The sequence below is a fragment of the Solea senegalensis genome, linkage group LG9, assembly GCF_019176455.1.
Source record: "Solea senegalensis isolate Sse05_10M linkage group LG9, IFAPA_SoseM_1, whole genome shotgun sequence".
NCBI lineage: Eukaryota > Metazoa > Chordata > Actinopteri > Pleuronectiformes > Soleidae > Solea > Solea senegalensis.
In genome coordinates, this window is record NC_058029.1 from 13137766 (window position 1) to 13162717 (window position 24952).

Here is a 24952-nt window from a genome sequence, read left to right on the forward strand (position 1 = left end):
CGTACAGAATGGTGTGAAACCTGAAACAAATTAGTCACCATTACAGGGGCTGCCTGTGCGAGACGGTATGAAATTGTGTGAGTGTGTGTGTACTTGTATTCGTTACTTATTTAGGACCTTCTCTGGTATAAACACCAACCTTATCAGGACACTTTGGTTAGGTTGTCCAAATAAATGGAAGTCAATGTAGTATCCTAAAAAGAATCTCTCTGTGTATCTCCGTCGGTCTGTGTGTGCGTGTGTGTGTATATGAGAGTCAGGGGTAAGGCTTGGTGGCCTTCTGTTAGAAGGTCGCCTGTGGAGGATGATGGATCATAAGGGCAGCAGAGTGGGTTATTGGCCTGGGGATGTGTGTTTCTTTGCGCCCGTGTAGTGAATGTCTTGTGTGAATACAGAAAATGACCTGCGATCAAAGACGCTTGTATACCGTCTGTTTTATGTGTCTGAACTTGGTTTTAGACCTTGATTTTATACCCTGTTGGCCTGGATGATGACAACTCAGGCTGGATCAACATAAATAATTGAGTATCCTAATTTGTACTTCTAGAGGATAATGACATGATGTGGCTGTTTGATAATACAGCATTGTCCAAAGATCTCAGTGCACAACTAGCTTTGTTGTTGTTTTGTGTCTGTCAAATTATGTGATCACTGGCATTTGGACTGGAATGATGAAATTTGTCTTACATATTAGCAAGCTGTCGATGAATTTAACTCATACAACATGTATATGTAATTATGTAATTCTCACGCATGATCCTGGCATAATAAACCTTTTTCAAAGAAGATATTTGTCAAAATGAAATAGTAAGACAAACGTGGGTTTTACTTGAAAATGCCACATGACGCCAGTGTGCTGTGTCTTAGTGAAGGTGTAGCTCAGAAGTTGCTTCTTCGAGCTCCACTACTAAGCATTTTGACTTCTTCTCCTGCTAATTAAGTTGATGCTTTCGTTGATCTACGCCCTCTGCTGCTATACATCATAACTACACTTTAAGTCTTCTTCTTCTTTTCCTTTCGGCTGCTCCCTTCAGGGGCCGCCACAGCGAATCAACCTCGTCCTTCTAACCCTGTTCTCTGTATCCCCCTCTCTCACACCAACTAACTTCATGTCCTCTTTCACTACATCCATAAACCTTCTCTTTGGTCTTCCTCTAGACCTCCTGCCTGGCAGTTCCAACCCCAGCATCCTTCTACCAATATACTCACTATCCCTCCTCTGTACATGACCAAACCATCTCATTCTGGCCTCTCTGACCTTATCTCCAAAACATCTAACATGTGCTGTTCCTGATTGACTCTTTCCTGATCCTATCCATCTTCGTCACTCCCAAAGAGAGCCTCAACATCTTCATCTCTGCTACCTCCAGCTCTGCTTCCTGTCTTTTCCTCAGTGCCACTGTCTCTAGACCATACAGCATCGGTGGTCACACCACTGTCTTATATATCTTTCCTTTCATTCTGGCTCTACTCTTTTATCACGCATTACCCCAGACACTTTTCTCCACCCATTCCAACCAGTTTCATATAACTGAATATATAAATAATATTTCATAATAACTACACTTTAAGTAAAGTCCAAAAATGACTCAAACGTTAAAAGAAAGAGACATAGGTAAATTGATGAATAATTTCTTAATCTGTTAAATCCTTAACAATTATTCGACTAATGGCTAGTTATAAATTCCCTTATCTTCATCCATGTGTGATAATGTCAATTTTATGGTCTGCTTCTGGATTAGTTTGTGTTCTTCAAGAAAAAACTTACAGAAATGCTTACTGCTTTCTTATAATTTATTAATTCCAGATTTGTGTCCATATGTAACAGCTGCTGCCCTCATGGCTCATGACTTTCTCACTTTCTGAAACAGATTTTCCTTACACAAGGATAAACTGATGAATCTCAAAGAAGGAGCTTCTGTTGTGGAGAAAATTAGCAATTCATTGACAGAACAAGTGAGGCTGCAGATGGGGGAGAAGTGTGTTTAAAATTCAAGTGATGGCAATCTGCAATGGGCACGTGTCAGCAGCTGCAGTGAGGTGAAGGATGATAACACAGTGACAGATATTTGAAGGTAAACATTAGTCATTTTTATCCCATTAGCTTCTGCTCAAAACAACAAATGACTTTTAAACCACAGCCTGTGTCTTTGCTCTAAGTTACTCACAGTGGTTTTGAGTTTCCTGTTGTTCACAAATATACCAAAATGCAGCTTTTGTTGTAAAACAATTGGGCAAAACACATTGTGTTTCTGTGTTTTCTGGAAATTGTTGTTTGTATATACACACACGCACACACACATATATATACACACACACACACACACATATATACACATATATATACATATATATATACACACACATATATACATATACACATATATATGGATATATATGTACAGATTTTAAAGCACACCAAGGCAAACTGATTTGTGAATATGGACTGTATGAATAAAAGTGATTTTATTTGAAGCCTTCAGCTATACAGCTGAAACCAACCAGACCCAGGAGGCTAATTTGGACCTTGTTCGACTTTACACAATATCCAGACAACTTGCCATTCATAGCACCATCAGAATCTTTATAAACTCTTTAAAAATTAAAACGATAGGAAGCAGCCAATGTGCATTTGATCATCTGTAATTTTGTGCTGCGTTGCCTGAAGAGTTCCTGTCTACCGCTAATGTTTGCTTCTTACAGTCTTACACAGAGATAGTAATTTGTAGAGAATATCCATGTATATCAATGTGAGAACAGATATCTACAGGCTACATATATAGATGTCAATAAATGTTTCTGTATCTTTAACAATTTTTTGTTTACTGTAGTTACAGCTGCAGTTTTCTGTGAGTGTATATACATTAATGTGAGCCTTTTGGATTGTTTGTGTGTGTGTGTGTGTGTGTGTGTGTGTGTGTGTGTGTGTGTGTGTGTCTTGTATTTATTATCTATTTAGGACCTTTGTTGGCATAAACACAGTTATTCTCATGGAAACCAAAACCTGGTCCTGATGAGGAAGAGCCGATTAAGTTAAGGGCCAATATATAAATTGTCAGTCAGTCAGTCATCATCTAACCGCTTTATCCTCCACCAGAGGGTCGTGGGGGGTGCTGTGCCAATCTCAGCTACATCGGGCGATAGGCGGGGTACACCCTGGACAGTTCGCCAGTCCATCGCAGGGCCACACACAACTAGAGACAAACAACCATTCACTCTCACACTCACTCCTACGGTCAATTTAGAGTGTCCAATTCACCTAATCCCCACATTGCATGTTTTTGGACTGTGGGAGGAAGCCGGAGAACCCGGAGAGAACCCACGCACACACGGGGAGAACATGCAAACTCCATGCAGAAAGGCCCTTGTTCCAACCGGGGCTCGAACCCGGGTCTTCTCGCTGCAAGGCGAGAGTGCTAACCACTATACCACCGTGTGGCCCAATATATATAAATTGTGTTTAGGATAATTCAATTCAATTTTATTTGTATAGTGCCAAATCAAGGTTAAGGTTAAGGCTGTCCAAATGAATAGACTGCAGAGGCAAGAGAGGAACCGCTTTGTAAACCTGTGTGTGTGTGTGTGTGTGTGTGTGTGTGTGTGTGTGTGTGTGTGTGAGAGAGAGAGAGCACGCTTTCTGTACACATGTGCTACCTGGTGCTTCTGCTGGTTGCCGGCTGTGATTATAGCTGCTACGGGTTGTGTTCCGAGAAAGATACATACCTGCTGTTTTCCTGCCAAGTTTGTAGCTGTAGGTGCATCTGCTGCTGCTACCTGCTCACTGTGTCTGTAGGTGGAGTGTATTTATTGTGTTGCGTTTGTGTGTGTGAGAGTGTGTGTGTGTGTGTGTGTGTGTTAGCGAGTTACCTGATGCTTCTGCTGCTGTTGCTTACTCAGGTTGCGGCTGTAGGTGTTATATTTGACAATTTCTTGGCTCATGTCATCCACTCTGTCCATCAGAAGCTGAAGGCTCTTCTCCAAGTGGTTGCTGGAAAAAAAAAATCTCAGTATATCATTCACACTGTTCCATCAGCAAGTGGCAGCAGCAATGTCATACATTATTTCAATCACCCAAAGCCTAATCTACTAAATGAAGGATATGAGCAAATCATGTCAAAATAACGGTGATTCACAACATTATTGTGATAATTGTAAAAATAATCTTTAAATGGCTACAATAGCTGTAAAACACAGTAAAAACCAGACATTTTGGTAAGAAAAATGTTTTCATTGCAGACATGATACAGTCTTAAATACAGTGATGACAAATGATGAAAAGATTTGTGAAAAGAAACAAAGACCAGGTCTGTTGGCAAACTAGACCATGTTATTAGTTATCCATGTAATATTTAAGTAATTAAGTGTAACTGAACCCTGTAACCAATTAGTTCAGATGAAAACCAGTGTATGTGGGTATCTACTTGTTGAGGTGCAAGTTTAGTGTGAATTATTGCATCACTTGCCTTCAACAGGAACATTGCCACTTCTCTGAATTTACATACTAAAAATCACACTAAGGGGAGGCCTGAGATAATGTGAAGGCTTACTGCCAGGTATAAATACAACACACAAGCCGGTGCTCAAGTCAAACATCAAATGCTGCATCTGCATTTGATGTTAATCACTCAATATATGATATCAAGTCCGACCTCATCTTTTGTGTTCAGTTCCAGCCAGTTGTGTTCATCCTCTCCTCTAGGGCTTGATAGCATTTTCTCTTGTCCCCATGCTATATTCTGTGCTCTACTAACGTCCCTTGTCTGTTCTCAAACACTGCTATGCTGAAAATGCTGACAACACTTGCCACACAACACTGCCAGCATCCCATGATCCCTATTCTTAACAGCATATCTTACTACCTTAAATTCAGCCTTGCCAAGGCTGCAATACTCTACTTCAACTCATCGTCTTATTTATGAATATTTTGGCACTACATAAAGCAGCACGTACTGGGTTAAACAGACAATGACAATTGTACCCGCATGGAATGCCAACCCTCTGTATGTTTTGGCTGTGTGTGCACTTGTGCTGATGCAACTGTGTGTTTGATTGTTTCAGTTTATATGGAGAGAGTTTGGGTTGAGTTTAGTTACTATCCTCTCCGCTATGAGATTTTCAATTACCCATTTTATAAATCAATATTACTCTGTGGCTCTGCTGCCTTCACATGCACCTCCATCTTCTGTTGCAAGCTAAAAACAAAATCATCTTGTCAAGAAGTAATTTACCCACCTTCAGTTGCAAAGACTGCAAAAAGTCTTATAAAAAAGGTACCCTCTCCACAGCTTTTACTTCCTCCCCTAAATACTATTGATTAGGAATACATTTCCTGGAATACATTGATACAAACGAAAACCAACATTGGATCTCGGAAAGCTTCTTCAACATGTAGCAGTGGACTTAAGAAGTGAACAACAAATCTGAGAGACGCTCAAAACAAAGTGTTTGCTAAGAGTCTTAGGGTTACACAATATTAAAAAGTTTTAGTTTATTTTTTTCATAATAATTACTATTAAGTGTCTATGAATAAGGTGTGGGCATAGTGTTGCCGGTATGCGATTATATTACTCATGAACTGCAACACAGGGATATCAAATACAATATAGTTCTCACTCTGCATTGATAATATATGTAAAAGAAATGATTAAGTCAGAGCATGATCCTTCAAAACAATGTGCATGTGAATGCAGTATTTTCTCAGTTAAATGTGAACAAGAAAAGAACAAACAAAGGCTCGAGTGTTTCCGCACACTCAAATGTGACATTACAAGTGTCACGTGATTGAAAAAAAAGATAGGGCCCTAAATAATGTATTCTACACTGCACAGTGTCTGGCCATAAACTCCAAAGAATTAAATTATTGAGAAGGGTCAGAGAGACTTCCGATCAATCCTGAATACAAAATCAAAGACTGCAGAGAGATTTCCTTCCATCACTGATTCTGTTTTAAAGTTGGGTTCAGTGTCAGCCCCTACTTTATGTGTGGCTGAGACTACATGTATATATTCACACAGGACAATAGAGGACAACTTCTAAAACTATATTGATGTGCAAAGAAAAAAGGGCCGACATCTAGTAAATTGAAAGTTCAGAGGGGAGTTGTTTAACAAAGCTGCCAAGGAAGTGACTACTGTTCTTACAATGACTGTTTTTCTCTGATGGAGCCATTTCCACTGATGGACTAGGGCACAGCACTAATCACCAGCTTGCTTCTACAGCACTGCAATGTTTTGAGGACAACAGCCAAGATTGAACATTGTTTACCTTTCTTTGGTGGCAACAGGAATAAAATTATTTTTTTCTTCTCCTCTCTCCCTGAACTGACCTTGATCACTGTATCATTATAATTCGTCAGGTACATAGAAAGGCTCTTTAAGTATATGTTTACCAACGCCCTGCTTCTATTACAGAAAGCAAGTCACACAACACAGACCTAAACGACGACTGATCAAGTAGCTTATTCACAACTTGGAACAAAAGGCAAATATGAGCTCTAAAGGTTGATTTACAATGAACTATTAACTACTTAGTGATGAATGCTTAAATTCTTTAAGATATGAGGCCAAACACAAATATGGACTTATTGTCACATTTCAAGCCTGTTTGTAGAGAAAAGGCTACATAAATAAATTCCAGTTCATGCAATCCATCACCACGATCAACATCATCATCTATGGTAAGAATAACCCTGTTTGCCAGAGTGAAACGGCATTCACTCAGCCCTAGACATAGATGACATTGACAAATGGGACTGAAGATTGGAAAATGAGACAAAGAAAAAACATTAAATAAAACCCATTTTCTTTGACTTTTCTTGAAGGAGTGGAAATGAGGAGAATGGGGTGGGGCTGTCAGCTGAAGATGTAGAGAGATGGACGCTACAATCCAATACAAGGACAGAGCTGCGTTGCAATCTGACAACTTCAGGAAACAATTTCATCTCACTAGACATCCCATCGGCAGTCCTGCCATGAAACCTATGGAGAAGGGCAGGGCTTATGCTTCTACTCTATTTCATATCATACCCGAAGCTATGTTTCAACCTCGGAGTAGTCATCTTGAAAATGGAGTAATATGCACGGAAAATGAGTTCTTTCTTACAACTTACAACAAAGGGCATGTATTCTACAGAGCTATGTATGTGGAACAATTCATTTAACTGATGACTCACTTGTGTTACAAGACACAGATGATAAGAATCACAACAGCTCTTGATGTGCTATGCTGCATTGTATAACTAAACACAGTGCATTTTGTGCACCAATACTGTGTAAATCAGCACTCTGTGTCGTTATTGTGCTAATTTCTCCCACCTGCCCCCAGGAAGTTTTTTGATTAGCGGCTTCACAGCTGTTGCTCCACTTGCAGCAGTTTATCTCCATAAATGATTGCTGATAAATTCTCCAGAGACTGATGCCGGTACCGCTGAGATCTAAATGCAGGACTTGAAGGCTGTGTGTTGATATGATGGGGTGATATTTGCTTATATTGCGCTCATTAGTGATGGATGAGAAAGTTGTATGGCACATCCTGCTTTTGGAGACATTGCTGAATAAATAGACTTTGACATTTATACATGGCATTTACTACAGCTAGTTTTTCGAGTGTGTATCTTAATCCAATACTGACCCAGAAGCATCCTGAGCTGGTATTGTTTATTTGGGTTATTCCAAGTATTTTAAGCCAAGTTCCTACAACAAGACTTTCAGAGTTAGGGGATCGCTTTACATTTCATACTACATGATGTACAGCAGTCTTAGTAGCAGCTGTGAGTTCACACTACATGAATACAGTAAATATCGCTCACCAGGAGGAGTTGTAGACTGATGAAACTGGTGAAAAACACGTGGGTGCAAGTGAATGGTGCGAAAAACAGGTTTTTATGTAGAACAGCTTTATGCTCAGCTTTGTTGTAGCAGTGCTTACACCCCACACCATTTTTTCTGATGAACAGCTTTGGTTGGTTGGTTAAGTTGCACTACTGAATTCCTCTGCATTATTCCACAGGGAAGAAAATATTGCAGCATTGCTGAACATGAGACTGGGGTCCACAGGTCAGGGTTTGTGCGGGCCATGGCTTTGAATATTTCACACTGTGTATGTTCTCATTCATCCAGGTCATTGTGAAATTCAAGTAGTGACTACCAACCGACATGTACCAATTAGAAGTGATTAGACTTAAAACTTGTGAAAATCCTGGGTTGACCAGGGCTTTATAGGTGTTGAGATAATGGTGAAAATGCGTCATTAGTAGCATAGAAATTCATTGCAATGAATTTTCTCAAAATTTGAGAAGCCCAGCCATCCAAGCTGGTTGGTTGAAATATGACTTTTGGAATAAAGTAGGTGTTTTTAAATAATTGTATCAATATCAGCTAATCCCATGAAAGGACAAACCCAACTATATACTATATATATGTATATGATAACAAGCCTAATAGTTTATGCCTATACAATATCATCCTCTAAAAACTAATAAAACAGTTAAAAGAGCCATAACGCTCTAGAGGATGACATATTGCTGTATTACAACAAATACATAACATGTAGTTTATTGGAAGTGTTGTGTTTTCTCCTCCAGCTCATATTACATTTCTGGTCCAGCAAATCTGACCCTTAATTCATGAGTGTTGTGTCGCGCATTCACTTTGTTTATGGTGCGTTTTGTGGTAAACTACATTAGGCTGTGTTCATTGTAGTAAAATAATGTGTATTTCAATATAATAATGAAGTTATTTTAATTGATTTTAATAGATTTTGGGGAATGTTAGCTCACAAGTGAGAGCTCAGGCTACATTACGATTATTCTTACTGAGATAAATTCACATGACAGTAGGGGGTGGAATATGGAAAACAGAAGACATAGAGAGACCCCTTATTCTCAGCTTCAATCTGTTAAGAGTTTAGAACAGAGCTGAAGACACAGATTAATGGCCAGGGGTTCACTAATGTCAAATCAATTTTAATTTAGAAGTAGCTTTAACTCATGTCAATGAAAGTAGCCTGTAGGTTTTAAGAGATGCTATGACATGCTTTTAAAGGCAGCCTCTAAGACACTTAACAAACTGAAATTTTCCTGTAGATATGTATTCACAGTGCTGCTGGTATCCTAGTTCAAATGAATCAATTTAATGCGGCACTTTGCTTAGTGTTGGGCGGTTGGGGGTGATGTCATTTCCATTAATAATCTTGATTTCCTGAAAATGACAGCAGGAGGGTTTTACGCAGGGACTGATCAGACCAACTGGGTCTGCTGATAAACCTTAGTGTCATTTTAGTTCTTGCTCACATGGTTATTAAACCCAACTCAGGAGGAGGTTATTATTAAGAAAAGAAATTCCTGCAATCCTCTAATGTTTCCCTTTTCAAGTGCAGAAAAAGAAAATTGGCATGTTCACAGGTACTTTAAAAGCTGAAAGTACACCAACAGATGTTTTCTTATAATCTATGAATTAAAGTCCATTAGTGTGTTTACAAAATTGAGAGAGAACATAATCCCCTTGAGCATCTACAGCAGTGACATATGTTGCATTACCTATGTATTCCCTGCATTGTCAGCATTAGATAAGTAAAAAAAAAAATTCAGCAGGACTGAAGGTCAGGGGCTTTTACAGAGGACAGATGTCGATAAGTGAACATAAAGCCCCACAAGATCATGCAGAAGCACCTTGTAAATGTTGATCCCTTGAGGAAAGTCTGTGTAGAATATTTAATCCAGATAGCAGATGTATCTATCTTCACTCTTTATATTTTTACAACCAAGGTGTCTAGCTCTAGGCTCTCTAGGTAAATGGCTGCGCTGTGTTCATGTTCATGTGCTCATGTCTGACCTGCTTGAGAGGTTGAGTAGTTCATGCTTGTCGGCGACCGTGGACTTGTCTTCCAGTTCCCACATCAGTACGTTGATGAGGTGGGAATTCTTGATGACAATAGGCACCTCCTCAAACATATGCTCGAAGCCAATGTTTGCCTTCTTCAAGCTTGAGAAAGAAGGAGGGGGAGGCAGGAGAAACAGAGGCAGGGAAAGAACAGTTAAGACACAATTTACCGTAAACAATGTACATGTTATTGTGTTACTTCCATCTGGAAAGGATTTCTTTATGATATTGAACAAATGTATCTCATTTTATTGTGTGCCCGAGATACCTTGACAGCCCTAATCTATTCATGTATTAAGACTGTATGCATGAAAACAACACATTGGAATCAATAGTATCTGTAACGAATAAAAAAAAACTATTAATTATATGGCTATTTGACATTTTTTTTAAAATGCTAATATTAACAGTTACAGTACCTTTAAAATATAAAAATTACCACTGGTAATACTGATCTTAGAGGCCATAAAAAAAGTATATATATATTATTTGTGTTGCATTGAAATTGAAGAACAGTATGATATGATAGGATGCTTACATTGCATACCCCAAGCAATGTTCGACTCCGTAGCATAAATTACATTTTTATGGGCTCCACTGATAAGTGTGCAAAGCACCAACCAATTTTAACCACCTCTTCTGGCTCCTAGGGATCTAAAAGCTGCATATCTCTTGCTTTCCTTCTCTGACATGGGCTTGTTAACACAAAATGGAACTTCAAACTTCGCTTAATGTCTCCCATAAATCCAATAGCATTGAATGCCTGCCCCGATTCAGTCTGTCACTTGTGAACAGTCCATGAGTTACAAACTAATGTCTGTATATGTCTAATGTTAGCTTGTTAGATGTGTTGCAGTTGTTATGGGATCAATACACTCACTGCATTAATCCACCATGTGCGCTGTTCCAGAAACAGGTGTTTATACTATGCTTGCCTGTGTGATAAATAGAGGTGTGGAGCATCATTTGATTCTGTTGGTGTAATTTTGATAAATGCCATTTTGTATTCCAAGAAGAGCATCACCTCAGGCAAATTTTAAGATGAGACTCTGAGGCAAGGGAAGCAGACAATCCTGCCTCAGGCTATGAGTGTGGAGGACAAAAATCAGTATGGGAAACAGACGCCTATAAGGAAAATCTATAATGATATGAATACTGTTTGTTATATATATTGGCACAATTATCCATCTGGGGTACTTTAAAATATTTCCTGCAAATGACCTTTTCAAATGCCTGCAGAGTGATATAAAAAGGCTTCCATGAGGAAAGAGAAGGACAGCACACTCTTGGCAGGACAAATTGCTCAACCCTGCTGGACTTAACGCACATTTAATACCATGCTCTTTCCAAGTTGGGCCCCGCTGGACAGCCAAAGGTTGACTTCACAGGCTGATTAATTTGATGCTTTAGATTGTGTATTATTGACCACTGCTTCCGTAGTCCGACAGACTTGGAGAGCAGTTCAAAGGGATGGGTCTATTCAGCACTCATCTATCCATGGCTTTCATTTCAAAAAGGTGCACAATATATGCAAGCTTATCTAACATCAAATACACCAACATGAAAGAGACTGCTATTTGCACACATTGTAGTAGGGGGAAGAAAAAAATATGAAACACTTTTGAAGGTTTGCGTCTTTGGGAAAAAAGACACATTATTGACATTCAAATTTCTGGTCTGTCCTGAAAATAATAGCATACGCACGAGATTGCTGTAATGTGGTGATATTGCCGTTTCCTGCCCTGAGCTTCCCTCTTTCAATCATGGGCTTATAGGGAACACTGATAGCTACAGATTGCCCCGCCCCCCCTCCCCAACAAAAAAAAATAAATGGATATAAAAGGATTAGGACTCTGGCCCAAGCACACTGGGTCATTAACAGAACAGCTTGTAGTGGAGACACAGGTGGAGAAATACAGAGAAAATAAGAAAGTGAAATAAATCATATATAAATAATATTTCAATCTATTTATGTGCATGGTATAATAATATACACACATGGACAGCAACTTGATGCCTCTGGGACTTCTTGACTGAGCTTTTAAGCTTGCATTTGTCAATGCATTTGTGTCTCTGTGTGTTGTCCTTGTGTGTGTATGCCTGTGCAAGTTAGTGTACTTGGACTACCCTGAACTGCCTGGAAAATGGTCCCCTCATTACATTCATTTTTAGCTGCAATTTAAAAGCAATTACGATAAGCCTTGGGGTCAGAAAAACGTAAACACGGTACATTTGTTTGACGGGCAAGGACGAGCTGATAAATCATCGGCATCCATCTCCAACTGCTACCAAATGTCTCCCCTGTGGATGCACAAGCTTATATTTGCATCTATTGAATAAGCAAAGTCACAAGAGCGAAAAGAGGAAATTTGAATTCCCACATACCCATTAGCAATGTTAACCAATGTCTTCATATATATGCACAAATAACCAGCACATTAATTGTTAACCTCCATGCTTATCTCATCTGCGATATTGTGTTTACTTTTGTGTGTTACTGCATGAGATACTCACCCCTCAGGTGTGAAATCTTTCTCTTTGCAGATCTCCATGAGTTTTGGAGTAAGCCTGTAAGCCTTGAGTGACAGGGAGCCTTGGGCTGTCTTTATTGGGTCTGCAATGACAAGTGAAGTATGACAAGGGAGACGTGACAAAAAAAATAATTAGACACTTATTTATTAATGCTTTTTAATTCTGTCCTTTTCACAAATTCACTATATTATATAAATATATATGTATAGTCCTCTACAGACATACGGCGCAAATACACACCCAAGTGCCTTGCTCAGAGGCACGTTAAAGTTGACCAAATGAGAAAATTTGTCATTCCAATTCAGTAGTCTACGTTTTTCCAGTTGACAAGCTTCTCATTATAAGCCTCATTCTCCACCCTGTAGGCAACTGCTTCTAACCGAACACTCAAGTCCAACACCTTGTGCGTTAATTTACATCTGGTTATCAAAGTTGTTGCCGGAAAATAAAACACAGCGTGTATTTGCGAGGGGGAAAGTATGTGAAGTGAATAGAAATCTATATGCTGTCAACGGTAATTTTCCACATTCTGAGTCGTACACTTATGTATTTCCCTTCAATGCAGATTGAACATTTTTATTTCTTGAGATTCAACTATTTTCTTAAGATCTTGTTTAAATAAAAGCCTGGTGAGGAAATTATAGTTTGTTTGTTTTTTTACTTAATTTGCAAAGGGGACAACGGTATAACACCACAACATGGCTTGATAAATGGCTTATTTAGTTTACAATGGTGTGGATCTGTAAATGACACACCATCATTACTCAAAGTAACAATATAGTCTCTAATTCACAATTTTAAACATAAGGTTTTTACACATTTCAGAAGTGTCCAGTTCGTATTTACAAACGGAAAGAAGTCCGACAATCTCAAGTGCTACAGTGAAATAAGTCATTGTTAAAAGGTAATAGCCGAGTGGCTTTAATTATATTCTACTTTGAGTTTTATCAATGAAAAAGCTTTGTTTTTGTACAGGTTTATCTACAATATCAACCTGTTCATTGCAGAACTGAAAAATGACATTTGTACAGTGAGCTTTATAAAATGTATTTAACAAACTGGACACATTGACAGGCATCAAACTACAGTATAACAGACAGCCGTTAGCCTACAGCACAGACAATCCTAAATAAGACTGGCATTTGACAGCCGATCTCAACTCATACTGGCAATCCTCCAGTGACACTGCTTGGCGACAGCCACACTTGAGTGAGACACCTTTCCTACATCTGTAGAAAGTTTAGTGACCAAATTAAAACTCTGCACAATATGAAATCAGATCTTAAGAGCATCTAAAAACCATGTCAAAAATCAAATAAGAATTAAACAATATTCTTCTGCTGTGAAAAGAAGCAAAATGTTATTGATCTATGCCATTTTACAGTTGGCTGTTTCATTCATTGTAAGCGATGCACAGAATGAATGTTTAACATCAGTTGCTTCACCAATGAGAAGCAATTTAAGTCATCCCCTGAGACAAGTCTTAGCAATGTAAAAAGAATCAAAGTAAACACATTTCATCAGTATGGCACATTTCACAAAAAGAAAATCAAAAAGTGCAACTAACGTATTCAAAAATACATTATTTAAAAGCATATTTTAAAAAGGCTATTGGTTAAAAACACAAGAAATGGTTAAAATCACAGCAACAAACAAGGACACAAACACAGGTACAAAATGTTATATAATGAGTGTTCAATAATTCAGTATAGCCAACAAAAGATGTTATAAAAACTGAAATGGCCCTCCATAGGAAAATAATTCCCCATCCAAGTTGGAGCTTGCTTCTAATGATGTTCTGAGCCTAAGGGTTTGTACTATATGTCCCGGATCTGAAAGCTACAGATGAGCACAGGGATGATGGTCAGGGCTGCCGCTTTTCCAAAAATCAAGCGAGAACGAATATTACGTGACATTATTCCTTTGAATATATTCAGATAATTCCCACAACTCTACCAGCACACAAATTTGACAATTTCTTTTATTACACTTAGTCACACAAGGCTGCAAGTCTATCATTTTTTGCCACCGACTTGTACCTTACTTTCTCTTCTACAATGAGGAAATCAAAAATGCTGCCTTATCAGATGCTTTTGTGTCCTGATTGTCCTCAGGCGGATGGTTCAATTTTCTTATGTCCACCATTTTCACAGAAAACTTAAACTTAAAAATTCATCACCTTTCTGAGAACATGACTACATTGGCGTCTTACATTTATGGTAGATTCAAAGTTAATCTAAGGCCATGCTGCACTCACTGGGCCCTCTCATTGACCACTCGATAATTACTTCAGACAGTAAGATGAGCTTCCAGGCTGTATATTTTGAACCCAAACTATTATCACTGTAAACATATTGAACCAACTTGCCAGTCAGCCAATGAATTGATTCATCCGCTGGCAAAAAATGACCAGTGAGCTAATGATGAAGAGAGCAAAAAAGAAGTCGTTTTTTTTTCCCTTTGACTTTAAACAGAGATAATGTCAATTCCTTTGAGGTGCTTTGATCCATTAGGCGCTGCATTATTGATTGACATTAACAGGAGACCTTGTTTGGAATGAGAAAGGGCTGAGTGAGTAACTGGCATCATGAATTTCATCAACATGGATTTGTACAACCTAAGAACATGACAACCCTGAAATGATTTTGGGTAGATTTGAAACAAGGATGAAAATCATAGACGTCATAACAATAACAATAAAAGAAACCCACTGCAATTGCTGCCTCTCTTTTGACTTTGTGTGAGTGGGTAAACACTGATCAGTGAGACTTGTTTATTTTTGTGTGTACATGTGCTTAAATCTGATGGAAGCAAACCGCAGTAGTCAGCAACTGGTGGCCCGGCAGACGATTTAAAAAAATAAAATAAAAACAATAAAAAAAATACACTACTGTTGTAATGCCTAAAGCCTAATTCGGACAGTAAATATGCTAGGATCAAAAACAGAAGCGGTAATTATCAAAATATAGATTATGCAAAATAATTATTAACGGTACCAAAAGGGAAAATATAGCGAGTTCAGAGCATTTTTTTAGACATTTAAGAAAAAAATGTTTTTTTAGAAAACAAATGTGGTTTTGCCTGATGAAGATATGATGTGTTGACTCAATATTCAATTGCTTAGAAAAAAATAACCATAGGCCAAACTTACTTACCCCCGCTGCACACAGTATTTTCTGCCCACATAATGTCTTGATACCATCCGTCAGTTTGACAATAGCTTGATATGATTCTATGTCTACAGCCAGTAAATGTGAGTCACACTTAAACACCACTTATATGCACACATTGACAGGCCAGCAGTGCTCTCACTGAATAAATTATCATTTAGAGACTGCAGATTTAAATGTACATTGTTTTATTGGTTTAAATTTGCTGTCATGCGACAAATGCTTACACCAGCTTGTGGGAGCGGCAATTATGAGATGATCTTCAAGGTTTTCACTGTAGTCACGCAGGTGCAGGCGTATAATGTATGCAGGTCTCCTGTCAATTTTCTCCATCCATTGCTGCCTGTTCTGCTCCTAGTCTGAGGAGGGTGGCAGATCTCATAGACAAAGGCTACCTCCGCAACACCCTGTGACATTGCTTCCATTTTTTGATTTACTGGGACCGAACAATTCTGGGTCTTTGTGGGGTTATATGCGAGTTAATGCCTTTCTGCCTCCTCACCACACGTGCATCCAGCTAACCTGTTATTTGACCTTTTTTTTTCGTAAAATAGTTAAAATTAGTAAAATATAACTGAAACTATGTAGGTTACAAAAATATATATTTTTTTAAAAATACCTCTGTAATTCTTTAAGCTCAGTAGCCCACTTGAAATGTACTGAATGAAAATTGAAAATGTTAAGCACAACCATCAGGGTTGTTGCACTGCACACATGGTTAGATTTTAATACAATTGTTTTCTTTGTTGTTTATTTTTTTAACATCTGTGCCAACATCAACTCATCTCTTCCTACATCTGTCACACTGATTTATTACTGAGACAGTGAATGTGAACCATAATAGAATATCTTATGAATTCTCAGTAGCAGTCGTGGATACCAACTGACAAAAGAGACTGAATTGGATGTGTGACTGTTTAACCAGGGCTGAAACCTAAATTAATAGAATAGAAAATTAGAATGAGCAAAAGTTTAACTTCTAAGTAACTATAACCAGTTGTGACAGACTCCTGAAGTGGTCTTGGTTATTTAAATACATATAAAAATGGGTTTGCTTTTTTCTTTTTTTTAAACTTAAGAAGAACCAAATTTAACATGAAAACCATGTTAAATGTCAGTGTTTGTAACAACTGTGCTGCAATAAAAGTTTTGAACTTTCTGAACTGTCAGAGGAAGTCCTCTTCTGACTGTAGAGCACGAGACCACAGGTTTTAAAGTGGAAAAAAATGTAAATCTACAATAACTCTATACATCGTGTGACACTCCGACCTAGACTCAAACCAGTCTCTTAATAATGTGCTTTTGATATACTCACAAATAGTCTTAATTGATAAACTTTTGGATCAAACGAACCAGCATCAGCCTGGCACAAATGTGGCAGTCAAAGGTCAAGATTCAAAAAACAAAAGTAAACTTTAACAAGATTCACTTTGATTGATAAATTCTGCACATGTATTTTAATAAATTCATTCACAGTCTTGACAAATATGTCACAAATATTTTGAATCTGGTTAGACATAAGAGTTCATGATCATAATGGAATTATAAACTTTTTTTAACCTTTTAGTCTGAACAAAAGACCACCTGTTATCTTGGATGTAATAGGGTAAAAAAAAGTTGCCCTAAAAACAAAAAGTTAACAGTTTTCTCTGTATGTCTACTCACCATAGATGAGAACAACTGACTCTTCAATGGCATGCTGGTAGCTGAACTGGGAGTCGAGCAGCGCTCGGCTGACAAAGGAGCCGTAGTAGGTGGACTGGTACCAGCCCACATGCAGATGGTCAATGTTGACGTGACGCAGGGAGCGCATCATTTCCATCTGGTACTGGACTACAGACGGCGAGGACCAGGGTGCCAGGGACAGAGAGGGAGAGAGAGACACAGAAAAAAATTAAAATGAAGATTGAAATTAGATGGGAAGGTTTTCTGAATCTGTAAATATGTGGTCTCCATCTGGAACCGATCGTGGTGTTTCAACAGAGGGGGTGTGATTAAAAAAAGATAAAAAAATAGAAAAAGCAACAAGGATGTGAAAGACAAATTGATTCAAAATGAGAAAAAAGGCTTCATTTTCATCACCAAGGGGGTGTGGTAGAAATTTCAAAAACACATCAACTTGGATGACAGGTCACCCTTTTATTTCATGTGTCTTAAAATATATCCTGGTAGGGAGATGACAGCTGGATAGATACGCGGACAGGCTTCAGCTACTGGATAGAAGGCCAGATAGATTGCGGGCATAGCCATTTCATTACACCAGACACATGCTTAGGACGGACAGCCAGAAATACAAACAACCTGCCTTGCTGGCTGTAAGTAACCAAAGCAAGCGAACAAAACAGCATCTCCATGCAGGCAAGCTGAGGGAGGTTGATAAATCAGGATGTTATTGGGCAGCTGTGGCCCCCTAGACCCCAGTCTGTCGAACACATCCTTCTCCTGCTGGGGCTGTTAACAAGAACAAAGTGAAGAGGTGAAAAAGAAGGAGGGTGGGAAGCAGGGAGGATAAGTGACGATGGAAAGTTCGAGGACAGAGGCAACAGAGAAATGAGGTGTTGAAAGTGGGGAAAAAAACTTGGGGGGTTGAACAAATAAGTTAAAGCAAAAAAAGAGGAGGAATGAATAAAGAAAAAAAAACAAAAGGACAAAATGTTGGTTTCTTCTATAGCCTGAATTTGCCCCTATGGTGATGTTATGTAAGACAAGGGGTAAATATCTAACACCATCATCAGTTGGTTCCATTTAGGGATTGGACAAAACACAAAATATAAAAGTACTCAAAGCTGCAGTTGGATAAGTCTGCAGCAGAGTCTGAAGCAATGCACAAAAGGGTTTCTGGTATTCTGCATCAACCTCCCACAAACACACACTTTTATTTTGTGTCACACACCTAAACTGCTATTGTCTGCACACAATTAAAGATGCAGGGGTGTGACATTACAGGCAATAATGACATGCCTCTCTTAACAATAAAATCTTTATTGAATTGAATTTTGCTAACTTGTGGATTGGGGCACTGGTTATTCACAGTTACACGGTCATTCCCTGCTGAAATGTATTGTATGTACCAAAATACCATCTTAATCTAGCCTTTTTTTGTAGTGATTGGTGTGGTCACTTTGACAAAAGCCACCAGAAAAAGATGGACAGGAGAATACAGAGGCGAAGAGGATGGGAGAGGAAGAAGTGGAATTGAGAGGGGAAGGACTGCAGACCATGAAACAATTCCGTAACAAACGAAAGGAGGAGGAGGATGTCTATGTTGATGTCCAGCACTGTGTATTAGTTATAGAAGCATATCCACTGGAGAAATGTGTGTAGTAACCTATATTTTACAGAAGAATTAGCTGGTTAAAAATTATATCATTGAGTGGGTGCGACAAGTAACAGAAGAAGCAAAAGATGGAGTATTTAGAAAGAGTTGAGTATTTGTGACAGGCTCAGGGGGTTTCTGCCCAAGGGCTGGCTAGCAGCACACTCCAAGACAAAGAGCTGAAGAACTGGGGAGGGAAAACAGCCTGCCGCCTAAGTGATTACCACTGTATCTGTCCCTACACATCCATGCCAATCAGTATGGGTACTTACCTCTCAAGTGCCACTGATGCGTATACCTGCCCCAACACCATATCATTTGTGGGTTAATTGTGCACAAAGTGATCTGTCTCTAAAGCAAGAGGTGAAGACTGGAGGATTGACAACAGTGACAAGAAATTCAATCAGCACTTTCTCTGCCGTCCTATACAAATACTAGCTTTCCTCCCAGTTATTTCTAACCAGAGTATGGGGATATTTATCAGTGATTGGTTGATGAACAGACTGGCTGACTAATGCAATAATGTCAAAAGGCTTTCCACTGTGATGCATTAGTTTATTATTATAAAATTAGGACTTTTCTGTTGGACGATTAAGTTACTAGTACAAGAATATTTTAGATCTCTGTGGGGGGGGTTTACCATCTCAGAAACTTAAGTCTAAGTCCATACCATGACCTTGTCAATGTTGCAAAATTCCATTTTAAAAGACTGCAAAAACTGAAAAAATGTAAAAAAAAAAATAAAAAAAAAAATGCAAAAACTAGCCTGGCGCATAATTGCCTACTACTTAAGGAATGGAACATTGACGTGAATAAACACATCAAATTAAATGCATACAACTCATGAGCATGTACACATCATTAAATAAGCCACAATTTCCCCTGCAAACTATAATAGTAAGTTGGTAGCAGACCATACTGAAACTCATACTTTGCTTTGTTTGTCCATGAACTAGGGCTCAAAGACTAATTGCATTTGTGATATTATCCCAATATAACGACATTTTATTACCTTAAATAAATTACACTCACATGAACTATGAGTGAGAACGGAGCAGGAGGTGAAAAGAGGGAGTGTATACGTGTAAAAGTGTGTAAAAAAGAGAGAGCAAGAGTGAGTGAGTGACAATAATATAGAGGATAATGAGGTGCATTAGTGTCTGTTAACATAACTGCATACATTCTTGATACTCTCTTCATGATACAGTGGTAGAGTAAATTGCTCATTCCTGCAATTACAACCATGGTCACTTCAGCAAAGCCCTTAGCATGTGTGGTGCAGCAGTGAAAAGTTCAGTTTTTCTCGTGGTATGCAAAAAAAATAAAAACATACAAAAATTAAAATAAAAAATACTGTCTTTCAGTATGAACCGGTATACCACCCAGTACCAGGCTCTGGCTTCAGGACAAGTCTCTGACTGACCCAGACTCAAGCAACTGGCCCAGCTAAATCCCCAATTTACACTCCACGCATCTGTGAAGAGCCTTGGAGACGACAGCTCACACGGTTCCATCCAATCTACCCTAGCTAAAGAGGATCTGTCAGGAAGAATGGAGTAAAATGTCCAAATCCAGGTATGCAAAGACTGAGGACACTTGACACCAATTACAGTTTTAAGTCTTGTTGGGTTAAGAGTTAGTGGACTAAAGGCCTGATTACTGATTAGAGAGTAATAAGAGAATTGGGGAGAGTTTTTTCATTGTCTGTTTTTTTCAAGAAGTTTCACAATCCTGCTTTTACTTAAATTACTAAATTCAGCAAGCTTAACTGACATTACATGAAAGCATATAAATAATATGGTACAAACTCTATAAAATGAGTCAAAACATGGAGATTCTGTAAAAATAAAAGAACGGGATTTAATGTGCTCTGAAAGCACTTGTATACGTGCAAGGTACCACCATCTGTGTGAAACAGACAGAAAATACATGCAACCCACTGACATGCATACTTATAGTGCAAGTAAGATTCAAAAGGCTGAGGGAAACAGCAGGGCAGTGACACCCACCACAGAGAAAATTGTTAACACAGTGGCTTGTAAATGTCACAGGATCACACCTTATTCATTTAACAATAAAAACTGCTGCAACTCACCGACTGTGGAGACTGTATTTGAGTGCATTAGTCTGTACACTTCACGGTACAGCAACATAGTAGATCTGGAGAACTATGTAGTATAAAAAAGGAGTATGTGTATGTGCAAACACAGCAATACAATTTCTGGATTTGTTTGACTCTTCAATAAATCTATAACATGTTTATCTATACCACTGACAAATGCTGATACAAAATAAATAGTAAAAAAAAATGTAATACTATGTAACTATAAATCTGTGTAAAGATGGGTACATTGATTTGCTACTGGCTCTGCTCACTTGTGCTCTCTCTCCAACACTGACCATGGACACACCTACAACTGTAAGTTCAGACTGGCTAAAAACACATTTGGCCATCTAATGCCAGGTGTGAACGGAGGTACTCGGAGCTGTCCATTTATGATGGAACCACTCAGAGCGTCTGTTCACAGCAAGTGTGAACAGAGCCTTATAGAGGAGAAAGGCTTTTGCATTTCCTATAATTATGTATGGAGATAAAAGGAGATGAGTAGGCTCAGGACGTCGCTCTGAAGAGTGGTACATGAATGACTAATGTTTTCCAGTCTTTCAACCACAACTGAGGTGGAGGTGATCAAAGATAAAATGTGTGCTTTATTACCATTAAACTGCAATAAACCAAATGTATTTTGTTGCAAATTAAATCAGGAAGTCATGTAATCCGTGCTCGTCTAAAAGAGTAACTCGTAGTGAGTTACTCTTAGAGTGAATTCATACATTTTTTTAAAGAGGCCATAGCATGGACCTATCTCACTTATATGTGAGATATGGAGGCGTACTTGAAGTCGTTTTTATGGTCAAAACGCCCTAGTCGTTGCAACGAGCCGATGTAAATGTCTCATCACTGACGCTCTCGTCAGCCGTTCTGTTTCAGACCAAAACCACACCCGCAGAATACGGACTGTCTTGTGATTAGCCAGTTACCTGGAAGCGACGTAATTGGCACGTCAGCTCTGAGACCCGCAGCTCCCCCTCTGGAAAGGCGAATGCACCGCTAGCAATTATCAAAACATTGAGTCGCCATGACCCTTCGCCGTAATCCCTTACACATTTGATACGGAGTCTGACCCAGAGTCAGAAGACAGTGTGACAAGTGACAGTGTGACCACCTCAAAGACTGCTGCAGGACGCCTGTAGCTTGGATAACGTTGTGGTTACCGAGATGATAAACACACATACATGCAAATGAAAGACAAGCGAACACGTGTAGCTTAGCCTGTAGCCCACTATCGCTAACGCTAAACAACAGAACAAGCACACAGACAATTTTACGGTTTGTAAATATTGTAATATACATATTGTTGGCACTGCTCCTTCCTTTAGATGAAGTTTGGTGCCGTGTCCTACTTTATATTGCCCGAAGTTTGTGTAACAATCCTCCGTGAAGTGGTTGCCGCACACATGGAGGTATTTAGGAAATGTAGCAGGAATATTCCAATCAAATATGAAAGATATCCACTGAGCTTTTCTTTGCTCATTGGTGGGGAGCTTGTGGAGTGTCTGGTATTGTTTATCACAACCCAGAACAGAGCAAACACTCGCTGAACCTTTTTTCGACATGTTCTCAACCACTCAGCAGCTATAACGAGACTAGTTATGGACTTTTAGGGCTTCATAGACGATGTAATGATGCAGATACACACCCAAACACAGCGTTAATTGGCACTTCCGGGCTATAGTCTCTTTAAATAAATACAACCTATTACGTCGGCAACATGGCAATCCTAATGTTTTTTTCTGTACCTCAAGAAAGTTGGACTTGGTTAGGAGACTCCTCATATGACACATGAAGAGTCAAGCATATTAGAGGTTTACAACAAGCCCCAGCAAGACAACTTACTTCAGATGCTCTATATTCTGTCTGAATTTTCTGCTCAAAAAATGGCAAAACCTTTCTCCTCACTGATTTATTTCCACGACAGCTGGTAATATTTTGTGGGCATAACGGCAGTTTTGGCCTGAGAATGGCCAATTTAACAATACCGTCAAGGCACATAGGGGAGCATAGGTCACAGTTTGCTATTCCTTACTCATTTCTACTGCCCAATCGTGTCTACTATCAATCAATCTAGGTCCCAAGGCCAGACAGGAATGGGTCTACCCATTCCCTTAGCACTGCTTGATTGTGTGTGTGCATGTGTGAGGTAAAGGAAAGGGGATGTTGTGTGTATGCAAAACAGAGTGGTATTTAACAGAAACCATGAGTTCAATAAGAGAAAATAAAATCAGGAGGGAAAAAACAGGACATAATGGTGAGTGAGCACAAAATGTGAAACAGAAAGAATGTGTTTTGTGTATGCGCAGGTGGGTGTGCTTTAATGTGTGGAAAAAGAGGAAGCATAAAATGTGTGGAGCCTAAGGAAAGCTGTGTGTGTGTCTGTACGCAAATGTGCATAAACTCTACACTTTCCGCAGCAAAGTTAAGAGTCATCAACAATGCACTACCCGTGTGTATGTGTGTGTTTCTTCACAGAGAACCTGACAGATAGTCCATACTCTAATACTCACTGACACAAGAGGTGAACTGCATCAGACCTTGCATGCTGCTGCAGGCCACAACATCTCAGCACAGGCAGCAAGGTGTGTGTAGGTCTCTGAATGTGAGGATGGAGTGATCTGTGTGTCACAACGCATTCTAATCATCACCGTTACATGCAGCCGTGGCCTTACCTGGGGAAATTGTTATGGTTTAACAGACACACACAGTTACAGTTTCTTTGCGTCGTTCCTCTTCAAGTTGTGAATAGTGAGCAGCTTTGATCAAAAACACCCCAAATACATTCAGCTTGAGATCTTTTCTCTGTCAAACACAAGAAGCTCAGAATGATGAGCTTTAACTCAGATCACTAAAATGATTAATGAGTAAAAACATCTTTAAGATTTATTTTAAAGCAGAAATATTTGCCCTGCAATAAACAGTAAAGCAGGGTGGGTGGCAAAGGTCAACACGTGGTTTTGCTGTCTTTTGGCTCGTATTAGAAAAAACATTTTTGATGACCTATCAATAACGTCAAAGTTTAACAGAAAACAACTTCAGTGTGGATTGTTTTCCCTTTCTTCTTTATTTGAGTGTACAATCACATGCATGTATTTTTCTACACTTGACCTTCCCACAAAGAGACAGAGAAGATATGTTGATAATGACGACATTCTACTGCCATGATTACATAAAACTGACACCTCTCACTGCAGTTTTTGTGTCTAGGCTGAATCTGAACCCATGAAAAACATAAATATTATATTATTTAAATAATTTTAGCAGCCGCTGTGCAGATTATATCCCTCTCCTGTCCCTCTTCATCCGAGGAAAAAGAAACGTGTGATGTTTTCTGTCGGAGCTGAAGTCAATCATATTTGTGGTGTGAGGAGATGAGTGAGACGCGACACATCAAGTGCGAACCAGGCCAGAGAAACAACTGATCACAGGGTTAGGATTAATGGGAAAGCTCGGTCCTGTAGTTGCATGTGCAGATGGGACTTGCACTGCCACTGCAGACTAAAAGAATTATGTGGGAAAGATTGCGCTAACTTTTATTTCTTTTCTTGCACTGCACATGCACTGATAATCATCAAAGTGTAACCCCTTAAATCAAAATCATAATTATGGGGTACCTACAGGTTCCTATCCCTACAACAAAACATTACAATTGAAAGTTATAATACTTTTCCAGTGGTTTGCTCAGTTAAAGAGATCTTTTTCATCCTTTCCTCAGTCAGAACTCTCAATTCTAATTTAGTGAGTGTGTGTCCACACTTATGACCCCTTCATTCAACAACATACTTTAACACTGCATTATTTCTGCCTTTTATTTCCTTCTCTACATGAACTCCAAGCTGTTTGTTAAAATAAAAGTGGTTCTTCTTACCAATACTCTGTTTTAACATTTATTTCAGATCCTTAGGATTTTTTTATATTTTTTTTTTTTTACAAAGCGTCTGTG

At 38.9% G+C, this 24952-nt stretch overlaps 1 protein-coding gene across 1 annotated transcript in view; it reads right to left on the minus strand.

Annotated features, from left to right (window-relative positions):
* Positions 1 to 24952, minus strand: part of LOC122774581 (eukaryotic translation initiation factor 3 subunit H) — a 53647-nt gene that overhangs the window by 5731 nt on the left and 22964 nt on the right. The window contains exons 3-6 of the mRNA XM_044033985.1: positions 17246 to 17413; positions 12393 to 12492; positions 9831 to 9980; positions 3868 to 3988 (exon numbers count right to left, since the gene is read on the minus strand). Of these exons, the coding sequence (XP_043889920.1) occupies positions 3868 to 3988; positions 9831 to 9980; positions 12393 to 12492; positions 17246 to 17413 (539 nt within the window). The remainder of the gene's footprint in view (positions 1 to 3867; positions 3989 to 9830; positions 9981 to 12392; positions 12493 to 17245; positions 17414 to 24952) is intronic.